The 21,659-nt window shown below is 51.5% G+C and overlaps 9 protein-coding genes across 9 annotated transcripts; 3 read left to right on the forward strand and 6 right to left on the reverse strand.

Moving 5' to 3' along the window:
• Window positions 1-161: 161 nt before the first annotated feature.
• PC9H_007343 (uncharacterized protein) lies at window positions 162-1,562 on the reverse strand (the record flags this gene model as incomplete). The annotated part of the gene is made up of 7 exons (XM_036776876.1): window positions 162-300; window positions 363-655; window positions 705-946; window positions 999-1,089; window positions 1,136-1,252; window positions 1,313-1,414; window positions 1,467-1,562. 7 exons carry the CDS (start codon window positions 1,560-1,562, stop codon window positions 162-164), a joined length of 1,080 nt encoding a protein of 359 aa, XP_036630496.1.
• Window positions 1,563-1,711: 149 nt separating this feature from the next.
• Window positions 1,712-3,705, reverse strand: PC9H_007344 (uncharacterized protein; the record flags this gene model as incomplete). The annotated part of the gene is made up of 12 exons (XM_036776877.1): window positions 1,712-1,817; window positions 1,869-1,883; window positions 1,948-2,138; window positions 2,242-2,317; window positions 2,372-2,521; window positions 2,576-2,606; window positions 2,660-2,735; window positions 2,797-2,896; window positions 2,948-2,999; window positions 3,061-3,167; window positions 3,224-3,539; window positions 3,597-3,705. 12 exons carry the CDS (start codon window positions 3,703-3,705, stop codon window positions 1,712-1,714), a joined length of 1,329 nt encoding a protein of 442 aa, XP_036630497.1.
• A 671-nt stretch (window positions 3,706-4,376) lies between these two features.
• PC9H_007345 (uncharacterized protein) lies at window positions 4,377-6,419 on the reverse strand (the record flags this gene model as incomplete). The annotated part of the gene is made up of 14 exons (XM_036776878.1): window positions 4,377-4,482; window positions 4,534-4,548; window positions 4,605-4,795; window positions 4,851-4,859; window positions 4,911-4,977; window positions 5,034-5,183; window positions 5,244-5,274; window positions 5,329-5,404; window positions 5,455-5,542; window positions 5,596-5,607; window positions 5,663-5,714; window positions 5,771-5,871; window positions 5,923-6,253; window positions 6,305-6,419. 14 exons carry the CDS (start codon window positions 6,417-6,419, stop codon window positions 4,377-4,379), a joined length of 1,344 nt encoding a protein of 447 aa, XP_036630498.1.
• A 309-nt stretch (window positions 6,420-6,728) lies between these two features.
• Window positions 6,729-9,204, reverse strand: PC9H_007346 (uncharacterized protein; the record flags this gene model as incomplete). Its single annotated transcript, XM_036776879.1, has 12 exons — window positions 6,729-6,772; window positions 6,826-6,891; window positions 6,951-7,235; window positions 7,322-7,343; window positions 7,396-7,512; window positions 7,562-7,624; window positions 7,675-7,774; window positions 7,890-7,983; window positions 8,038-8,197; window positions 8,257-8,409; window positions 8,484-8,790; window positions 8,852-9,204. 12 exons carry the CDS (start codon window positions 9,202-9,204, stop codon window positions 6,729-6,731), a joined length of 1,764 nt encoding a protein of 587 aa, XP_036630499.1.
• A 2,527-nt stretch (window positions 9,205-11,731) lies between these two features.
• PC9H_007347 (uncharacterized protein) lies at window positions 11,732-13,986 on the forward strand (the record flags this gene model as incomplete). The annotated part of the gene is made up of 5 exons (XM_036776880.1): window positions 11,732-11,811; window positions 11,862-11,902; window positions 11,950-12,245; window positions 12,284-13,795; window positions 13,849-13,986. The coding sequence occupies 5 exons, from the start codon at window positions 11,732-11,734 to the stop codon at window positions 13,984-13,986; spliced, it is 2,067 nt and encodes a 688-aa protein (XP_036630500.1).
• Window positions 13,987-14,245: 259 nt separating this feature from the next.
• PC9H_007348 (uncharacterized protein) lies at window positions 14,246-15,164 on the reverse strand (the record flags this gene model as incomplete). The annotated part of the gene is made up of 3 exons (XM_036776881.1): window positions 14,246-14,485; window positions 14,547-14,599; window positions 14,660-15,164. The coding sequence occupies 3 exons, from the start codon at window positions 15,162-15,164 to the stop codon at window positions 14,246-14,248; spliced, it is 798 nt and encodes a 265-aa protein (XP_036630501.1).
• An 872-nt stretch (window positions 15,165-16,036) lies between these two features.
• On the forward strand, window positions 16,037-16,750 carry PC9H_007349 (uncharacterized protein; the record flags this gene model as incomplete). Its single annotated transcript, XM_036776882.1, has 4 exons — window positions 16,037-16,109; window positions 16,166-16,279; window positions 16,343-16,463; window positions 16,522-16,750. 4 exons carry the CDS (start codon window positions 16,037-16,039, stop codon window positions 16,748-16,750), a joined length of 537 nt encoding a protein of 178 aa, XP_036630502.1.
• Window positions 16,751-16,865: 115 nt separating this feature from the next.
• Window positions 16,866-18,458, forward strand: PC9H_007350 (uncharacterized protein; the record flags this gene model as incomplete). The annotated part of the gene is made up of 7 exons (XM_036776883.1): window positions 16,866-16,948; window positions 17,019-17,115; window positions 17,169-17,231; window positions 17,289-17,824; window positions 17,884-18,091; window positions 18,170-18,235; window positions 18,288-18,458. 7 exons carry the CDS (start codon window positions 16,866-16,868, stop codon window positions 18,456-18,458), a joined length of 1,224 nt encoding a protein of 407 aa, XP_036630503.1.
• A 116-nt stretch (window positions 18,459-18,574) lies between these two features.
• On the reverse strand, window positions 18,575-21,619 carry LSB6 (phosphatidyl inositol kinase; the record flags this gene model as incomplete). The annotated part of the gene is made up of 14 exons (XM_036776884.1): window positions 18,575-18,619; window positions 18,674-19,350; window positions 19,404-19,410; window positions 19,461-19,498; window positions 19,570-20,043; window positions 20,152-20,433; window positions 20,483-20,582; window positions 20,638-20,728; window positions 20,776-20,849; window positions 20,902-20,950; window positions 21,005-21,127; window positions 21,177-21,226; window positions 21,281-21,407; window positions 21,462-21,619. The coding sequence occupies 14 exons, from the start codon at window positions 21,617-21,619 to the stop codon at window positions 18,575-18,577; spliced, it is 2,295 nt and encodes a 764-aa protein (XP_036630504.1).
• Between the last annotated feature and the right edge of the window lie 40 nt (window positions 21,620-21,659).

Consider the following 21,659-nt stretch of genomic DNA (forward strand, 5'->3'; position numbering starts at 1 on the left):
ACGAACAGGGCCATGAAACGCCAATCCCCATTGTTACAGATATAAGCAGTAGGCATTATATAACATACAAGATGTAACCCATGTGGGGTGCTGTACTTTTTGCAAAATGCGCGGGTGCGGGTGATGTTTGTCCCTTGGATTCTTTTCGCGATGCCGAACGTTCACTCGCTCTTCGTGTGGCCATTCTCTTTCGCAGCACCTTCCGCAGCCTCTTCCTTCGGCTCTTCACTCCACTTCCAAGCTTCAGTCAGCTCCCCCTTCGCGACAGCCGTGATGAAGAAGGACAAGATGCAAGACGGGCTAGTAGGCGAAGCGAATTAATATATTAAGGAGCAGGGACGATGAAAACCATGCATGCTTACCTCAAATAGAGAAGGGCAGGTTGGGCCTTGCCAAACGTGTGCATTACAGCCATTGTGGCGATGAGTCCAAAAGCGTACGCGATCAATGTAGCGTGGAAGTAAGGCTTGGGGAAGGATCGTGTGCCTTGCGTTGAGCGGAAGTAATCGTAACGCAACCCTAGAGCTACGAAGCAGCCGGGAATGACGATGTCTCCAAGCCCAAGCATGGTGAAGCCACGCGTGGTAGCAAATTCCAGGGACTTCGGCCATAGGAGCTTGATGGGGACGTCAAGGCTCGTCGCCACTTTAACCATCTACACGATATTATATAGTCAAAGGCATTTACGAAACGAAGAGACTCACCACTTCTGTTCCGAACACCCACCAGATGTCGTAAAAGAACAATCCGGATAGAAGGATGCATCCAGTATTGAACGAGTCGAGCTTAAGGAGCGAGAGGGTGGTGTGGCAGAAGGATAACGAAAGAAGGTTGGTGAGTAGTGCAGATTTCTTAGCATCGCCGGTGAAGGAGTAAAGGATAGATGGGATCGCGGCGAAGGGCATCAGGTATATGGCCGGCGTCCTTAAGGACATAGAGTACCACCCTATTGTGTAGGGTTAAGTTGAAGCGCGCAACGTCCAACAACGGTTGCTCACAATTTCCCCTCCATTTCAGCCCTACTTTTGTGAGCTTGAATGATTTCCATTTCTCTTCCCCTACGACCGTTCGTACAATAGAAATTGATGACTGCCAGCGCGTGAGAGGAATTCGTGAGCTGTGACAAGTCCAATACCTTCCAAACGCTGGCAACGCCGGCCAGCGAGAAATACCAACCCAAAAGCCAATTAATCCACTCTGGTCCCAGGTATTTTACAACAACATATAAACTGAATAATGTCGCAGAGCCAATCTATGCATACAAAGACAAAGGTTAACCGCCAAAAGGAATTCACCATATTTGGAAACTCACTACAGGGAACATCCATGCGTCTCCTGAGGACATGCGTTCCACCACCTCCTCGTCATCCTCATCGTCTTCTTTACGTGCGCTTCCCGGAGCGGGTTTAGGATTCTGATGAGAACCTTGAACTTTGTTCGTAATGTTGTGCGTACAGAATACACACCGGCAACGAGCCGTACGCCCCGCAATAAATAGAACCGCACGCGAGGGTGAGCAGGCCGGCGTACGAGGACAGCAGATCCCAGTCTTGCGTGCTCATGGTAGGTTCTTGTGGTGGACGTGTACAAAGATTCTGTTCATGACGTGGAGAACGAAGCGTGTTATGTATCACAGTTTGTTCATGTTTACTAGTACTACCGGGAGGATACAATTGTAGTGCTACGTATAGTGGCACCTGGTATTTTAAGCTTAAGGGCGAGCCTTCAGTGTAGCGGCGTGTGAGGCCATGAGATCGTATACGGCATCACCCGGATAAATAGCATAGCCGTCGTTGTGGGTGTCACCCCAAGAATATCTGCCACAATATTGTCAGCAATGCACGCCAGCGAAGCTTCGGATGACAAACCTAGAGCCAGCTTGCCTAAAATTATTGCGGTAAAAGTCAGCTGAACGTGCAGAATGGAGGAACACGTATGGGTACGAACCAAATGAGATCGCCCGTGAAGCCAGAGCTTTCAATGGTGTCAAACCATGCAGCGTAAATTGTGGTCTTGTCCTCGAGCATACCGAATTCTTCGAGTATTACTGGTTTGTTGTAGAGGCTCGATGAGGTAGCATGGTCTGTGATCCACCCGGAACCCCACGCCAAAGCGTCGGCGCCGGTGCCCCAATGGTCCTGTGCGATCCAGTCAGTTTAGGCCGCCCAGAAGCATCTCATTCTGGCTTACGGGGTAAGCCTGTGAAACGTGGTCAGTATGGTATTTGAAATCTATCGAAACAAGACGTACGTGGATAGTCCCGAAGTCAAGCGTGCTAATCTGGAGGTTGGCATCGAAGTCAATGCCCTCCGAACCCCTACAATCCGTCTCAATACAATGTTGCTCTAGGAGTCAGGGGGAAAGCACATACTGATAGGGGTAGGTAGGAGAACCCGGTCGATTGAAAAAGCCTTCATCGCCGAGGGCGACGAGATGGTTGGGGTCAATAGACTTGATGAACGCAGAGATATCTGTGGCCCAAGCGGTAATTGTGGCGGGTGTGCAGGTTCCCGATGTATTGCTAATGAACTCGGGTTAGGAAGGTATGCATGGGAAATTTTGATTCTGAGCATACGGTCCGCTGCCTCGGCATCTGGGTTCGTTGGCTATGGGGTAGGTTGTAAGATAATTCCATCAGACCAAGAAGAAAGTAACTCACCCAGTTCCCATGCCAAAATGGTCGGTTCGTTCGCATAGCGGCTGACAAACGTCTGGACGTAGTTTTTGTATGCTGCCTGAGTAATGAACGGGCATGGTTAGTTCGCGGCGCTGGAGAAGATCGGAGCGAATACTTACAATAACCTGCGCGTCTGTGTAGAAGAGATCGTGGTTGGTGGAACCCGTGATTTGTTGAACGTAGACATCCATGCCACCGTAATCCGACCAATTGTTAGTCCTGCGGTCTCTCTTAAGTTCAAGGCGTATACGGAGAAACATAACGGCTTACAGTGCCACAATAAGGCGGATGCCATTGGCCTTGGCAGCAGCGACCACTTTGTCTGCAAGGGAAGAAAAACGATGATCAGCAAGGGCGCGAGAGGCACCTGAATAATCCATTACCAAAGTTCTCTAGTCCTGAGGCACCAGTGTTCACTGTGGGAACGCCGTTAGTCCAGAGCTGGTAGTACGGCCCCCAGTACCCAGCATCAGTCTGGTCGTTGAAACCCCTGTGATAGATAGGGTCAGCGCGATCCCTTCGACAAGAAAGCGACTTGATACGCACCATGTACGGACGGTAGTTCCTCCAGCAGCTGCAACATCAGCGAACGCGTGGCTCATCTCCTCACTACTGAACCCAGACAACCCAACCCAGTAGGAGTTGGATCCCACCACGGTGAACTTGGATCCATCGAGCGTGAATTCGGTTCCCGAAGTCTTCACGAAGCCTGTGGAGGTAGGTGGTGTGACGCTGGGTGTTGGGGTGAGAGATGTCGTTGTCGGTGTTACGGAAGTGACTGTAGGCTGTGCGGAGGAGGTGCCTTTGATGCATTGGAAGTACCAGTCGCTGTATGAGTGGCAGACGAGACCAGCTGCGCATGCTACACACCCAATGTCAGAACGAGGCTGAAACTTAAATTCAGTTGCGTCCACTCAACTAGTTTCTCCCGACCAGTTTATGCCGCCGCACTGGCCCCATTCCGCGACATCAGCCTTGACAGACGTGAGGGCGACAGCCAAAGCGACTAATCCAGCAGCGAGCTTCATGTTGATGAAGAGTCGGTGTAATTGGGGTCAATTGTTTTGCCTTTTTGTACCTGTACAACACGCCGCCAAGAGGTAGCAGTCGTATCTTGTGTCGTCGGGCTATCTTCGCGCAACATTGCTGGCAGTGGCTTTTTTGCGAAAATATGCCGCAGCGTCACCCGCCAGCCCACGTATTGATACTGAGGGCGTACAAGCCCGAGGCATGTAATTGTCAGTCGCATGGGCACGGGAGTCAGCCTTCGCCGTCACACGTTGTATGAGTGGATTACCGCCTGTAGACCTGAAAGGCATTACCGAACATCCGCCAGGCTTGAGCAGGGCACATCGACGCATCGTATATGGGGGGATGCTGGTGCCTGTAATCAAGGACGCCCTAACATCGACTGACGAAGTATACAGAGCCCGGACAACGTCATGGAAAAGATGAATGCGAATGACCTAGATCAAGGGGTGGGTGCACTTCATGTTGACTTGAGCCGCGCACTCAATTCATCGATTGGCCGTCAGATGGAAATATACGGAAAAACTCACTAACAGCGCGCGCACAAGTATGCTTGGCAGAAGGCTGATAAATCGCATTTTATGTTAAATACAGGTGATGGACCATGGGTAGTAGGTACCCCCGTTCACTCGCCGCCCACTTCGGCGTTGGTGGTGGAGTGTTGCCTCATTTACCCCCTGGCCTTGAGATCTCGAGCGTGCGAGGTAAGAAGCGGATAGACGGGATCGTCAGGGTATATGGCGTAGCCATCATCAGGCGTGGCGCCGCTCGATAACCTGTGTTGGGTGAAAACCAAAAGGTCTATCCTCAAGAACCGCAGAACATACCTCGAGCCAGATTGCCTAAAAGAACGCGAGTAAATGACGCGAATGCCGAAAGAAGAGGTCAACAAACATACCATATCAAATCTCCTGTAAGCCCTGAGCTTATTACAGTACCCCACCAGTTCGCATATACCGTGGCCTGGTTATTATCGACACCGAACTCCTCCAAAATGACCGGCTTGTTCGCCTTGGTCATCGAGGCAGCGTGATCAGTAATCCATTGTGCGCCCCATGCCTGAGGATTCCCTGATTGCCCCCAAGGAATCTATTAAGCCAGGTTAGCCTAGCCTAAGCATGGAATGAACGCGGCGAGTAATTACTGGATATGACTACAAAGTCCGGGGTTAGTGAGGTCGCGCATACTACAAAGCCATGCTTACGTGGAACGTTCCGAAGTCGACCGTGCTAATGGCAAGGTTTGCATCAAAGTCCACACCTTCTGAGCCTCTGTAGAGCGGTTGTCACTACCTCATAACGGATGATAGTCTAACAGATGGACGTACTGATAAGGGTATGTTGGAGCACCCGGCTGATTGTAGAACCCCTCGTCGCCTATCGCTACCAAGTGGTTCTTGTCAATGGACTTGATGTAAGCAGAGATATCTTTCGCCCAGTTGGTAACGGTGGTAGTAGTGCATGTTCCAGACCATGTGCTAATAGGCAGAACCGCGTCAGATTCCGGTATGAGTTGATAGTTTGGGATCATGACGTACCCGGTGCTTCCTTTACATCTCGGTTCGTTGGCTGGGCGGATTGTGGTCAGAAGATACTAATAAGATAGTCATGGAAAGCATATACCAAGTTCCCAAGCCATGATTGTAGGCTCGTTGGCATATCGGCCTACGAATGCTTTGATGTAATTTTTGAATGCAGTCTGACCAACGTTGGAAGGATGAACACCATATGGAGCGATATTTGACTTACAATCACTTGAGCATTCGTATAGAAGAGATCATGGTTAGAAGAGCCCAGAATTTGCTTGACATAAACGTCCATGCCGCCATAATCTGACCTACAATGTGGTCAATTTCTCATGCATATGTATTGATAACCATATTGATATACCAGTTGTTCGTCCTATGCGAGGTTCAGCGTTAGCGCCACATTGGATCTTGGGCAGATATCGACTCACAACGCAACAATAAGACGAAGCCCATTAGCCTTAGCCGCAGCCACTACGTTATCTATGAAGATACGACCATGAACCCGATCATATGCCAAGAAAAAGGATGCAGGATACCAAAGTTCTGCAGCCCAGACGCGCCTGTGTTGATAGTTGGCGTACTACCAGACCATGACTGATAGTAGTTGCCATTGGGATTGGTCACTTCATTGAAGCCCCTACACCGATCATTAAAAACGCGAATAAATGCAATGAGAACCTCAGCATACCAAGTCCTTACGGCAGTCCCTCCAGCCTTCACAATGTCGGCGAAAGCCGCATTCATGTTTGCAGTGCTTAGACCGGTCAAACCAATCCAATAAGCGTTGCCACCAACGACGGTGAACTTCGCCCCATTAAGCATGAATTTCGTGCCCGAGACTGTAACGAATCCAGTTGAAGAAGGGGGCGGCGTCACAGTAGGTGAAGGTGGGTCAGATGTCGGAACGGTTGGAATGGAGGTTGTAGGGACGGAGGTTGTGGGAGCTGGTGGAGCTGAACCCTTCAAGCACTGGGAGTACCAATCGTTCTGAACACTGCAAACGAGACCAGAAGCGCATGCTAGGTGTGCGGCGTGTCAGCTTGCGAATGGTATAGAGCATAGATACCAACCCGTTTCGCCCGTCCATCCTATGCCACCGCATTGACCCCATTCTGGGACGACGGCCACAGCCGACGCGATCGATAGAGACAATGCGACTAAACCTGAAGAAACCTTCATCCTCATGGAGAGTTGTGGGTATCTCAACCCTCATACGTGCCTTTTGTACCAGAAGCAAGCGCATCCAGAAGCAGTTCACGTCGCACTCGGTCAATCCTCGCAGAGGATGTTTGTTGCGAAAATCTGCCGTTGAATGCACTCACCACATGTCAGTACGGTAGCGCAAACGTCACATGAATCGGTTACGATCTTTGATGACAGCTGGGAACTTTGTATAAGTAGAGTATCGATTATCCGTTATGCTAAAAATAGATTCAGTAGATGATGCGCTGTCTACGTGCCAGAGCAGGGTATCTAGATGCTGCGTGTTTCCGCTCAATATCCTGCCGCTATCCCGTTCTTTCTGGAGTCGCTCGCGGCTTTGTGACGATGAGTCAGTGACGCAGGGACAGAACTTAGTGCTTGGACTTACCAAATATCCTGCCATCCTTCTGCACTACGGCCTGGATGACAGCGGCCACTCTGTTTATGTCGGCAACTACAGGGTTCGAATTCGAATTCGGTAGCAAGCGGGTGAAGCGGAGCGATGCTACGTACCGGTGACATTGTGACCTATCTCCTTCAGAGCCTCAATAATATACAGCGGATATGTGCTGTCAATGTCCAGACCCTCTGGATAAAGCTGGTGGTGCAGACGGCCGGATTCTATGGCCCGGCTGACGTCCATACCCCAGTCGAGGTTAATAATGGTTTGGAAGACGGCCCCAAAGATGCGAGATCCTCCCGAGCCACCGATGGCTAGGTAGAATGAGCCATCTGGATGCTCAAATATGGTGGGTGTCGTTGAAGACAGTGGGCGCTTCCCGGGCTCTGGGTAATTGTCTGTAAAAGGCTTGTCAGAAGTCAAGAAAAATATAATGGAAAGAACTAGCATGGCGAAGGCCACAGGCCAAAGGCATTTGGAATACCAGGTGTCGAAAAGTCGTCCATCTTCCGGCGTATATCATTGAGCAGAATTCATGGATATGTTGGATGCACCTACTTCATCATTCAGGATGACACCTGTTTCTGGGTCCATTACTTCGGATCCAAAAATCAGGTTGACCGTGGAAGTAAGTGCCACTGCCATGCCATTTTTATCAACGACAGATGTGTGGCTCTATTCACTTTTGATCAATCTCTGACTGTATAGACACGGACGCACTTACTGTTCCATGATCGATCTTGACATCATAGATAGGGTTATAATAGTCTGATGGATGTGTTCGGTCCTAAGCGCAAGTAGGTATGAAAATCATCGAGCGAAGGAATAGAAACTTACATCAGTGATATTAGCAGCTATTAGATTTGAGAATGCTTTAGTAGGGATTTCGTTGATATATGCCGTGTCGTTCATATAAGCAGGGTCTCCAACCCGCGTCCTACCGAACAGTCAATAAGGATGTTATCCAAGGAAATGATGAATGTTGTAGACCTAGCTGAAAACCCGACTGCCGTACAGGATTAGACATAATCGTCGTTTAGTCTGAACAGTACTCACACTTTAAGATCTCGACAATTCTGTGGACATTCAAAGGAGTCTTCTGCCGAAAATCGTAGTTCTCCACCAAGTTTAACATGTGCAAGAGGACTTGGAGACCAATCATGAATAACAAGTTCAGGTAGGTGTAGCGGCTTGACTAACCTGGGCCTGAAGTTGGAGCACGGGAAGTGTAGACCTTTCGGCCATTGAAAGTGCCTTCCAAAGCCCGATCCACATGGACGGAGTAGTTCTCCAGGTCTGCTTGACTTAGTATGCCACCGGTTGCGATTACTTTCCGAACAATCGAATCTGCGATGGGTCCCTAGCATGAGTATAGTTTCAGCAATCCGCCTTCACGAGTATGATTCATGCAGGAGATACCTTGTAAAATGCACCAGCACCTTCGTTCGCGATTGTTTGCAATGTACGAGATAAATTGACGCGTCTGATTATTTCGCCTTCACGCAAGAATCTGCCTTGAGGAGCGAAGATAGAGCTCCAGTCCGACGTATTGAGCATCAAATCCGGGAACCACTGGATGTGCAGAGTTCACGTAAAGAAACGCGTTAAATCATAAGAAACGCGTTAAATCATAAGAATTAACTCACAGTGATCCGTCTCGCTAACTCTGCATCGACCTTCCAACCCTTGGCTAGGTCGATACTCGGTTGTACGAGACGCGACCAGGGGAGCGTACCCCACCTCCGATAAGCTTCCTCCAACCCTCTGAGCTCACCAGGAACGCCGACCGCAAGTCCCCCGAATCGAGAAGCATTGGGGTTATTGCGATACATTGTCGCATTGGCTAAGGCAGGAGCCACTTCTCTGAAATCGATAGTGAAGACGTCTGATTTCGCGTCCTTGGTCGCTGGCGGCACACGAACAGTCATGAATCCACCACCACCGATCCCAGACCTTTGTGAAACGTAGAACTCGTTATCGTGGACGCTTCATTGTGAGTTACGAGCAAACATACGAGAACATGTTGACAACTCCAATGCAAAATGTAGTAGCTATGGCCGAGTCCACTGCATTCCCTCCCGATTTCAAAATCTGGACGCCGATATCTGAGCAGAGCTTGTTTTCACTTGCAACTGCGCCATGTCGTGCTTCGATAAGGTAGGCCGGGTTTTGCGAACCTGAGTGGGACCCACTGAGGTGTCCACAAGTCCGGTAGAGGCCGCTGGAAAGATAGAGAAGACCAACAGCACAGACGGTTGTACACAGGATAGCCGCCCGGAAGAAAGACCTGCGGAACGCGGGTGGTGTGCGGACCGTGTCTCCATCCCTTCTTGTAGGCCACGCAAATTCCTTCTTAGCCTTGTCCATCGTTGTTCAAGTCGAGCTCGGTCGGTGCGATAACGCGTTTCACTCGAGAAATGACGAATCAACCTAGAGTTGGTCATCGACGCCTTGTCATCAGGGTCGTTTCCCAAGACTGTGGGGAAAGAAGATGGGGAAAGAAGGATGGACTCAGCCTCGAGAGATAACAGGGAACCACGATAACGCAGTGCCCAAGGAACGTGCTACTGCCTCGCGATGTGCATCGTGCAGTGCTGCGAGGGAAATGAGGAGTACATCACTCGCAGCTGCTCCCAATCATGTTCACCGCAGCACGTCTTCTCGCCATTCTTCATGTTTCTATCCAATGGTTGGCCTGCAATACTGATGCACTCTAAATGGCAGATCACTGTGAAGTAAACGACATCTGATGGTGTACAGCTGCGGCAATGTTAATTTCTCAGCCTGTCACTTTCATCAACGGCACGAACCTCGAGTCAGCAGTTCAAGACGTCTGGGCTGTAGCCATCGAACTCTGAACAGCCATGGGGGGTTGCTTTACTTGCATATAAATGCCCCCGGTTTGTTACTCTGATATGCCGCCAGTCCCCGGGCCTCAGGTGCCACTGGCCAGTCTTCAACGCCTGCGAAGTCCTCAGAGTTCAAGAGCTTATTTCCTCGAAGAATCGTCGGTCTGTTGCCTACCATGGCTCCTGACATCCCGCCTCTCGCCACACTTCCACCCCACCCCCGCACCGCTGGCCGCTCTACGAACCCGGAGATTCTGCGGCGGGTAAAGACACCTTACAACGTCGATGCGTTCGAAGAGTTTTTCAGGAGATACCCCCACCTCGTTAAGCAATTCCCTAATCTGGTTCTGAAGCTACGACAAGGATTCCCAATGGGTGAATTCCCCACCCTTAGCAAGACGGTCACTTGGCCGAACGCCAAATCTGTCGAAAGATATAGATCGTTTGTAGATGATTACTTCGCGGAGGAGGTCATGGAGGGTCGCCTCAGCGGACCGTTCTCACAAACTCAGGTAGAGAAGATCCTTGGGGGACCATTCCAGAGCTCGCCGATCACGGTCAACGTCCAACCCCAAGAAGCGGGCGAAGAGCCAAAGCTCCGGCTTTGCATTGATCTCTCTCGCAGGACGAACGCGAATCCGTCGACGAATGCATATTCAGATATACGCCAATTTCCGACGAAGTTCGATTCGGCTTTGGAAATGGCAGAGCTTGTATGTTCTCTAATCATACACGACACCCTCGTACTGATTCAAGTGCCTCTAGGTTGCTCAGGCTCCGAATGGAGCGCAGGCGATGACGCTCGATATATCGAAGTTCCATCGTCGAACACCCATATGCGCGGCACATAAACGTTGGTTCGTGATGCAGGCAAAAAAGGGCCAGTTCTACATACAACATTGTTGCCCATTCGGGTCGAGGGCGTCAGAGGGCAACTCGGGGGAGATTGCAAACGCTGCCCTTGCGATCTGGAAAGAGCTTGGGGTAGGTCCAGTTTGCAAATGGGCCGACGACATGGTAGTTTTCCGCCACCCGACCCCCTGGCGTATGACAACGACCTTCGCGTACGACCGCAAGGAAGCGTTGAATAGAATTGCTTCCCTCGGGGTCCCTTGGCACCCGGACAAGGGTCAAGATTTCTCCCATACGTTCACTTACGTCGGGTTCCTTTGGAATCTAAGCCAAAGGACCATCTCACTCCCGCCGGCGAAGCGACAAAATTTCCACAACAAGCTATCCGCATTCTTGCAGCAACGCGAGGTTTCTCAAAATGATGCCATGACCATCCAGGGGACGCTGGCCCACGTAATTTACGTCTATCCATTGGGCCGCTCGCACATGGCCTTGATGAATCGCTTCGTATCCTCGTTCGACGCTGCCACCAAGAAAAAGGCTCTCTCTAGCGAGTTGCGGGCTGAGCTGAACTGGTGGCTGGATGTTTTGAACAACCCTAAAGCAGGTCGCAGTGTCATGCCCCGGGGTAAGGCTCAGAACCTCCGAGTAAGTGTTGATGCATCGGGTGAATGGGGGATTGGGATGGCATGGGGGAAGGACTGTCAGTGGGCGGCGTGGAAGAGTCGTCCGGGCTGGAAGGCACCCGGACGCGACATCGGATGGCTTGAAGGAGTCGCCGTGGAGCTCGCAACTTACATGCTAGAAGTCAAGGGTATCCGAAATACGCATGTTATCATCAACTCTGACAACCAGGGCGTAATCGGCTCCTTCAACAAAGGCTCCAGCAGAAATATAGAGACGAACGGCTCTATTCAACGGGCTGGTAGTTGCCTAATGGCACACAACAATAAGTTGCAGCTGGAATACGTCGCGTCGGCGAAGAACCCGTCGGATCCGATCTCGCGCGGCAAACTAGGACCTGCCGACAAGCGTCTGCCAGACCTCGAGCTTCCAGACGAACTCAAGCCGTACCTAGAACGTGTGTAGTCAGAGCTTTCTGAATGTAAACTTTCGCATGTAAATAACCACCTCCTGTATATAACTCCCAAGTCAGGTTATTCTCCCACGATCCTATTTTGAAGCCAACCACGATGAGGAACAGAAAGCGACATCGGGCAGAGGACGAGTACGCTGATGAAGCTGGCTCTGCTGGAGTCTTCAGCCATAGTCGGTGCGCTCGCATTTATCCAGAGACTCTTTCATTTGGCTCAAGTCCTGCAGCGCGAGCGATGAACGCGCATTGGACGGTATCAAGCATCAGGGTGGGTGCCCTTGACTGTGCGACAGATTGCTGACCCCTTGGCTCTAGTTCAGAAACGCAGAAAAACGGGGGTCAATACGCGATTTGACCGTATGGTCGAGACAATGAACATAACGCGGCCGTCGCCCTCTACTGTCAGCTCAAATCGCACGAGATCATCATCACTCAGCAGCTACGACGCTCCGAAAACTCCGTCAGATGCATATAACTACTCATATCAGGAGGGTACTCGCTCTGTCGCATCGGCAACAAGGGGCGAGAAACTTGCTGTTGTTCTCGAGGATATAGAGACATCCGAGATGTTTCGCGTGCCTTCTTTCGGTCAGCCAGAGGTGGTCGTACTTGTTTGTCGAGTTCTTCGTCATTTATGATTTCGTCGTAGGGCATGAAAGACGACAGCGCACCGTTACCTGGATGGCTTGCTCATACTTTCTTGGCCTTAGATAAGAAGCATCCTTTGCGGTCTCTGCTCCCAAAGGATATACAGGAATCCGGTACGCATGTGAAGGGACCACATCGGCGTCGCTCTAGCCACACGAGCCCTCTTCCATCCCTCCATGAAGATGACATTCGTCCTGCCGAAGAGGCAGATAGTGTATTTGCGTTTGGCCCGCCCGAGCAACGCTCTCCCATGCACATCGATACCGGCTGCTCGTTAAGCAACTTGAAAATGTACGAGACGAAGATTCTTTCTCCCAATTTCGTACGACAGGACGACCCCCCTGAGTACCAGACATCGAACGCCCATGTCTGGGAAGGACTGGCTACAAGTTTGAAGGTCGAGTCTCCTCGCAACCTTAATACTGCTTTTATACCATTCGCCAAACCTGGACCTTGCTCTGCCCTAGCTCCTGCTTTGAACCAAATCCCGCCAAAACCTCTGCTCTTGAACATACCGCCAATCACCGACGTCCCTGATGCGAACGATTCTGGATCTGCTTACGATATGAATATGCTCTCTCACTCACGAATGCTGGATGACTCTTTCTCTCACCCGTCTTTATGCGCCCAATCTGATGGCTATATGTCTCCCGAATACAACATGGATTACGAAGACGACCTCGTAGAAGAAAATACTTACGTCGATGGCATGGATTTGATACCTTCTTCTGATACGCCTGGACCCAGCTCTGATACACTAACCAATCTACAAAGCTCTTTGTTCGCTACTCCTGGTCCTGGGTACCGTACTGCGCGCCCGGTGTACTTTGACTCTCCCGCGGAGGACCCCTCGAATTCGGACCCGCTCGACGAATCAGAATACCAAGTCGACTGGGGTGAGATAGGCTTTCAATGGAAACCATTCATGCGCGGACATAACGGAGAAGAAGACATTGACACCAAGCCCAAACCACTTCCTATCCCCGTCTCCGTTTTATCGGAAATTTCGCCACCATCTCATCATCGTCAGCCGTCCGTTACTAATCAAGTGGAGATACCGCCAAGCTCGGTCCGTCGCACTCCGCAAGGCAAACAGCAAGCAAGTCCAAAAGTCCAGCCTCCACCTCCACCTCCAGAAACACCAGTGAAGAGCCTCTTAGAGCAGGACGTGATTACCTACGACCTGTTTGTGCAGGAATTGGACGCGCCACGGACCCCCACCAAGGCTTCAGGCACTGATTTTTACGATTTCCAGGATTGTCCTAGTAGCCAGCAAAGCCTCGCCGCGCCGGGTTCTCCTTTCGCTCAAGCCTCAGTAGAAGAAGCCCACAGTTGTGGCCGCATAACCCCTGAGAGCGAGCTTGGACCTGTCTTTGCCCCGGCCCCGGGAATATACATCTCGCCACTCAAGGATGCTGAATGCAGCGATTCGTCCCAGGTAGATCAGCTCGACGAGTCAGTCGCCGACGTGGACGAACTGTGTTTTCAGTCTCAGCCTCAGACAAAGTCGACAGTCCGTTTGGTCTCTCTTATTCTTAGCCATTTCCTTGAATGTCCGATTTCTAGGCTATTCAAAGCCCACCAAGCCGCAGGAGGATCAACCGTCGAACGTCTAGTAGTGTCTTACCTCTGAGCCCCATCCACGAACACCCTCCGACGTCCTCGCAGATCACTACCGACAGCATTGAATCTTGGGAGGAATGAGTCTTCGTCGTAGCATATAAACATACTTATACGCATGGTCAACACTTATACGCATGGCGAACCGAGCTCAACTGGTTGACTGGGGTATTATTATACAGATATCACTACGCAACTAAGACACAATATGGAAGCAGCATCACGCAGGAATCACGTCTTACCATACCACCCTCGGGCCTCATCGGCTTCAAGCTCCAACGCATCCCAAACCCCAGGCATCAAATCGTCAAAGCATCAAAACATTAAAAACAAAAACAATGCATCACCAGCCAACGTCGCCGCCACGGTAAGGCTCTATCAAGACACACTGCTCGCCGGGGGCTTTGCGCAGGACGTGGCGCTCCAAGTCGTACACTTCGTACGAGGAGGCGGCGAGTTTCATCGCTTCGGCGTGGTGCGGCCGTGAGTTCGCCGCGCTGGCGTGTTTTCGGCTCTGCCAGATGCAGGTGGCGAGGTTCATCCCCGTTTTTTGGTCGGGGATGCCGTACCAGTACATGATTAACTATTAGCAAAAAAGGGAATGTCAAAAAAAATGTGTCTGAAGGTGATGGGGGTGTTCTTACACCACCGTTTCGAACTGCTTCGTCATGGGCTTTTCTGTCTGCTTCGTACAGAGCTGAAAATCAAGTAAAGCATAAGTTTTGGTTCGAGCTTGGAAGGTAAGTGTGGTCCTTACGTCCACTGTCGCTCCCTGCTTTGCGTTTACTCCTGAATACGACACAGTACCACTCCCTCTCGTCGTCTTCAGGGAGTTCAAGCTCTGCCCAGTTGAACGCCTCCTCATACGGCAGCGCAGCATAGTCCCCATTCAGCGGCTTAAAATGATGCAATGCTTTGTGCAGGGAGAGCGACGCCGGGTCGATGTCGGGTAACCGCGTCTCCGTTACGAGGGGCGGGTACTCGGCATTGGGGGCCGGTGCGGGGGGAAAGCGTTCGGGGAGCGAGGAGAGAAGGGGCGGGAGGTAGAGGATGGGCTGGGTGAGATCGGTGAGAGTCGTCGAGTCGAAAGTGGGGAAACTATGAGGGTCGCGGGCCGCAGGCTCTGTGTCGTTCGTGGCAGAATGAACATGGGTGTGGCCGGGCACAGGTGCGGGTTTTAGAGCGACAGTGAAAACCTGCTGCGAGGAGTTGTCGGGAGCGGGAGATTGTTGGAGGGTGAAGATGGAGGTGGTTGTCGACATTTTTTCGATTGTGTCTTTGGATGGAAAAGCCTTGGTGTTTCATGGTTGCTCTTATATGTAGACCGTATATACGTACGCGTCAATGTCGCTACGTACATAAGTAAGACGCCGCAATATGGGATAGGATATTGCGCCATGTGCCAATTGCTGCAGATTGCGCAATTCGACGCGGTGGTGGGGGTGATGATCTACACGGTCACTCCGTGTCGCTGGCTTCCTCGCGTGCTCGTGTTGGAAGAAATGAAGCTTATGTGACGCTTTGTGTGTGCAGAACGTGAAACATGCAAATATCCACGATCTTATCTTTTTCTCGTCGTCGGCCCGCAATCGCATGCACTCCCGATGTATAAGCATAGCTCTAAGGTCACCCAAAGAACCCACCAGCAAGAGCGTAGAGTGTATAGGGTCGTGACCTCGATGGAATGCGAATACTGTAGTAATAATGATATGCTTTGCGCCGGGCGTACGGGTCTGCAAGAAAGCATATGGATGAGTTGACCTTCGACACGCACGATTGTCACGACTAGTGCTGGAAATATACGTACAATACGATGTGCGCTATCCTTATTCCACTTGTCCGAAACCTGTCAGCGAATACTCCGAGTTTCATGAGATGGGATGAGAATAGCTAGTTGAGTTGGGATCTGGGGCACTATTCACATATAGGAAACGTTCAAATCACGTCGAGTTTCTGCCACAATTGCTCATTATGGGCTTGGTCCATGGTAGAGGGTCACTGGTTGTGGGTGCATTGAATGAAGGTCGAAGAGAAGGCGCAGATTCCGCGCAACCGCTGGAGCAGGTGTCGGGTCGGAGTTTACCGGCGCTTGTCAGAGTTCCTCCAAATCCGAATTCACCAACTGGCTGCAGCAATGGCCACCACCAAGAAAGCTGCTGAATCGACGCTCTACCATCTCAGCTCAAAGGGAATCTGGAAGAAATTCCGTGCGTTCTTCGTGATTTTCAAAGGCTAATTCGAAGTGAATTGAATTGCGTTGCAGGGGACGTGGTCGCCGTGAACCCAGAGATTTCGACCGGGCTGCCTATTGCCAGCATCAACAGATATCCTCCTCCTGGTTCGAGACCGGAGAAGTACAACACACCCGCCACCAAAGGTATGTTTCGTCCAGCCAGTGGAGCCGCCTTCCCGTAGGTAACGCTTGGAATTCGAATTGTAGCCTCCGACCCCGCTCAAAACCCATACTGGAAACGCGATGTACGGCGCGCATACCCAAAGCTCTCCGTGGTCACCCAGCTAGAGCTTTCTTCGCTGTTGATTGAGCATTCGCAGGCCCCGTCGTGAGTTCTAGCTTGCTTCGTGTGTAACTTACGGCGAGATTAACCGTTCGTATTCAAGCGTGGCCGCCCCCGCCGCTGAAGGCAAGGAAACAGCAGTGTCAGCCGTGCCCAAGGAAGTCCCAGACCTCTCGGCAGCCATTGCCACCGTCACTTCGGCCAACAAGGTGTATACAGAGTCCAAGCTGCCCCCCGCGATCCCTACTTCGTACAAACGATGGATTCCCAAGCGTGCTCCAGATGCACCGCACGACCCCAGTGCTTTCTTCCCGTTGAAGCAGTACATATAGACTTTAGAGCCTTCGTCGTAGAGATGTAGAAGTCGTCTAGTACTCTAATGCATGCGGTCGTTGTTTGCACGCGTTGAGATCTAAACACAAAGCGTGACTCGCTCTTCCCTCGATCATGTCGAGCGCACCACCACCAGTAGCGGCCGCGGCGGGATCCTCTGCGGAGGCACAAGCCGCAGCCTTTGCAGACGACCCAAGGTGCGTTATCTGCGTTATCTAGGCGTGCGCGCCTGGATATATCTCTTTGTATCTTTGCTGATTGGATCAGGATATACTACGACAAGGAATCGGGTTCGTGGAAGTTCGAAGGCGACGATGGCACCGAAATGGAGTACGATGGCGTGAAGGGGAAATGGGTGTCTATAGTGCGTCCCCCAAGTCCCTTTCTGCGCGAGAAAGAAAGCTGACTGCCCGGAAGCTCGATGAGGAACTCGTAAAGGCGCAACAGGCTGCATATTCCGTCGCGGGGGTCGATGAAGAAGTGAGTGGCTACTAACATCCACGAACTAATGATTGGAACAATCGGGCACGTCGATAGACACCCGCCGCACCCGTCCTGGCGCGCGAGAACAAGAAGCGGAAGCAGCAGGTCGACTACACCTCCGCGACGCCCATCGACGCCCCGGGGCCCTCCATCAAGCGCGGGCGCAACGACAAGTCAGACTCCACCAAAGACCCCAAGCCCCCGCGCTCCAAGAACACCGCGGTCTACGTGACCAACCTCCCGCTCGACACCGAGCAGGACGAGCTCGTCGCGCGTTTCTCCAAGTGCGGGATCATCGAGGAGGACGACAACGGCGAGCCCAAGGTGAAGATGTACGCGCTCGAAGACGGGACGTTCAACGGGCAGGCGCTGGTGGTGTACTTTAAAGAGGACTCGGTGGATCTGGCGCTGAATTTGCTGGACGAGGCGGAGCTGAGGATTGGGGACTCGTCGACGGTGATGAAGGTGCAGCGCGCGGACTTTGCACATAAAGCGTCAGGGGGAGGGGCAGGGGGGAGTGCTGGGGAGCATAAGCCTCGGAAGACGGTCGATAAGAAGAAGATCACGAAACGGATGGGCAAAATGCAAAGGTACATCTACCTTCTTCCCCGGGTTTGTAGTACGCGTTGAACTAACACCACTGCCACAGGAAGCTCGAAGACTGGGACGAGGAAGACAGCTTCGGATTCGGCAACGCATCGACAGTACCTGGCAAGAATAGTCGCGTCGTCGTGCTCAAGCACATGTTCACGCTCAAAGAACTCGAGGAAGACGCCTCGCTCCTGCTCGACCTGAAGGAAGACGTCCGCGACGAGTGTTCCACGTTGGGCGAAGTGACGAACGTTACTCTGTATGATGTACGTCGCAAGCTGAATATCCTCATCCCCTTCGCTCGGATATATGCTTGATCATTGATATTGATTATTGGCTCACAGAAAGAGCCAGACGGCGTCATGACCGTGAAATTCAGAGAGCCTCTCAGTGCTCATGCGTGCATAGTAGTATGTTTCCCTTCAACAAACAGATTGTGGTAATCGACTGAACACCCGATAGAGAATGAACGGGCGATTCTTCTCCGGCCGGCGAATCGAAGCGAGCCTCTTCGTCGGCAAACAACGGTTCAAACGCAGTGGAACGGGTGACGAGATCACAGGCGACGGCGACGAAGCACAGAAAAAGCGCCTGGACGACTTCGCGAACTGGCTCATGACAGAAGGGGACTAAGGCCCCATCTTCCCGCTCGAGTGTTCTCTCAGTCTAATGTAGTTGTTGGTCTTAAGTATGTGTACGTGCTCCAAAAGGCGGTGATATTATTTAGTTACAACAGCCAAGACCCAGAGCTACCAACATGAGCATAACGGCTTGATGCTGACCGTTTCCAGGCGCTGTGCACATAGCATGTTAGTAGACGGAAGCTTGGGATTGACAAAACAACTGACTTCCACAATGACCGTTCGTTTGGGTAATTGATCGGACGGCTGCATCCAATCTATGCTCCTCGCTGCCTGGCTGGACCACCTCATATGCCGGGGCGTCGACGTCTCAACGAAGGTCGTAGACTTCGTCATCGTTACCAGATCTTCCTCCGTCATCGAGCTAGCCATAGATTCCACTTCATGCACAGTCGGCAGCGGTTCGTGACCCAGGGTAGGTGGACTACCAGGCGGCGAGAAAGGGGATGTTGCTAGATACGAAGTTGATGTCGCTGGGGCACTTGAAGGAATCGGTACGGGCTGCGATGATTCCCCAACATCGACTTCCTCGAATTCATCGTCGTCCACGCCTAGTCGCTGTAAACTGGCTTCCACAGCATCCAAGCGCTCCAGATGCTCCAGAACCGTGACGCCGGTGGTACCGGGATGTATGCGTTGGAATTTAGCGGCGAATGGAACGGGTCGAGGCGCGCCGGTGGCATCTGTGGATGTACGGCGTATTGGAGGCGGGAATTCGCTACTGGAACTACGGCTTCGTTTCCGGCGGGGCAGAGGGACACTGTTGATAGAGAGCTTGGGGGAAGAAGGCGGTTCGTCGACGGTTTCCTGTAGTGCTTCTTCCGGAACTTCCATCTCATCGTCCCAAACCAGTACCTTCTGCCGTCGAGTAAGTTCTAGAGGACCTGATTGACTTGTCAGCTAGCTTACTACGACTAGAGTACGATATTTTTTATACCTTCATCCTAAGGTCAAAGTTAGACATGTACAAAAGTAAAACACCGGAGGAACTTACGGTGTGGCGTAATGACTGTACGATGTTCCAAGCTTGACCTTTGATGACAGCCAATTGTCGCTATAGTGCCACGGTGAGTACATTTCGCGATTGTAGAGAATGAAACCACTTGCAGCAAACATCTTGGGGTGGAAATCTGGGTCAACAGCGAATAACTTCCGGAGCTGGAAAGTAGTCTCTTCCCACCATGCCTTGGAAGTCAGAAGCGGCAAGAAGTGGTTGCGCGTGTGTTCGCTAAAAGGTCTACCGATGATACTGACTGGGAGATACAGCCAACCGTACGTGTACGACCGCCATCCTTGCGGATGCTCGTGGGGGAAGGAGAGGGAGTTGTCGATCGCAGCTATGTGTATATGTGGACGACGGGTGTAATCCAGCATAGGTGTACCAGCACGGAATGAGGAAGGGCCTGCCATTGGTTCAAGACGGGGCTCTGTCTTCCGGAGTTCGCTCATTAGAGGCATCTCTGCCTGAGTGTTGCGAGTCGGCGCGACGTCGACAACCGGGTTTTTCTCGTGGACCCCTTCGCAATACTTGATCATGTAATTATCGGCCCCTCTGTCCGTGTTCAGCATAAGATAGTCTACACAAAAGTCAGTTTCCCGGCTCTACAAACCAAACTATTTGCAAACCTAGAATGACAAGCCTATCGGTGATGTTCAGCATTTGGCTAATGATAGATACAGAGGACCGACGTACTTTTCTAATTCCTCTCTAAAGCTTTGTTGTAACGTAGGACTCCAATAAAATGGCCTGTTTGGATCAGTTTCCTCCGCTTCATCAAATAATATCTGCTCGTCTTCATATTCTGGATCGTCGAAAACATCCTCTGAGTCGCCTGTCCTGCCACAGATTACCTTCAAAGCGCTGAAGAATCGTTTGGAAACGCCGCCCTGGCGATGCGTTGAGTCGTCGAATGTGTCAGATATTGCCCGACCAGGCCAAGGGTGCTTTCGCAGGAAGTCAGACGCGTCTAAGTTCTGGGTGAGGGACGCAGCAGCATTTTCTTTGGGATAACATACCCTGAAATCCATGTAAGAAATACTGCATACTCCCAATCTTGTCTGGAAGGGGCTTCCCCTTTTTCGCTCCATTCCTGTCTATCCAGTCGTAGAAGAACGCCTGGTTGCTCGTGTCAACCAATGACTAGGATTTAAGGGGGGATACGACAACGTACCGGACTTGACAGGGATACGAGTTGCGTAGGGGGTACTATGTGGAGGTCCAAACGGGTATCCAATAGGGAGGCTGCTGCCTCGGAGATGTAGCTAAAGAATCATGAGCTACCGCGAAGCAAGGGAAGCGCGAGAGTGACCTTAAATTGGGTATCAAGCAAGCACGACCAAAAGGGATTATCCAGCGGAGCTGACGGTGCAGCCATTTCGTGGTCTACACGGCAGTGAATAAACGGCATTCTGCATCGAGGTAAAAGAGTGAATACCTTCGGATTGAGACGTCCATACGGTTCCTCGTCTTTGGGCTTGAACACTCTGTTGTTTGAAGGTCATCCGGTGGTAGCTCCGGCAGTGAAATAGAGTGCTTACGCTACCGTCTGTACGCGTCCAGTGTCACTCTTTGATCGAGCGAAGTATGACCCCGATGAGCCCTTGGTGATCATCTTAGGGTGTATGCCCTCTGATATTGCTTGCTTGACGGACTGCACGACACTAATATCGTTACGCCGGGGCATATTAAAGGACGAATGGGTTCACTCACGCATCGAACTCCTCTTGTGTCATTGGACTCGAGTGGTCCAAGGTTTTCAGCTATGGCACGCAAACGTTGAGTACCAGCTTTCCGTTGTACATGTGAGTTCTCACAGGTCCTAGTGGTTGCGCATTGCCAATGTGAGGGGGGTCGAAGACACTGCGCCAAATGTCCCTTTTCGAGTTAACGTCCGGAGCCTTCTTCTTTCGCTTAACCTTTTGAGCAATGTTCTCGGTCCATCTGCGTGTACATCGTTCAGCTCTACGCCCAAAGAACCATATGCCAGCGCCTCACCTCTTGAATGCGTTGTCCAGTTTCGTGAGGTCGATGCTGGCTCGGCTGTTACGCGAACCGCGTGCTGGCTGCTCATTCTGGAAGCCCTCTGCGACGTCGGCTTCCTCCTCATCTATGGTCTGCGCGAGAGGTTGGTAACCAGAACGGCTGCTGGACATTGGGATGTGGCTCCACTATGTGGTGATGTGCAGGGTGGCA

The sequence above is a fragment of the Pleurotus ostreatus genome (genome assembly GCF_014466165.1).
Source record: "Pleurotus ostreatus strain PC9 chromosome Unknown scaffold_5, whole genome shotgun sequence".
NCBI lineage: Eukaryota > Fungi > Basidiomycota > Agaricomycetes > Agaricales > Pleurotaceae > Pleurotus > Pleurotus ostreatus.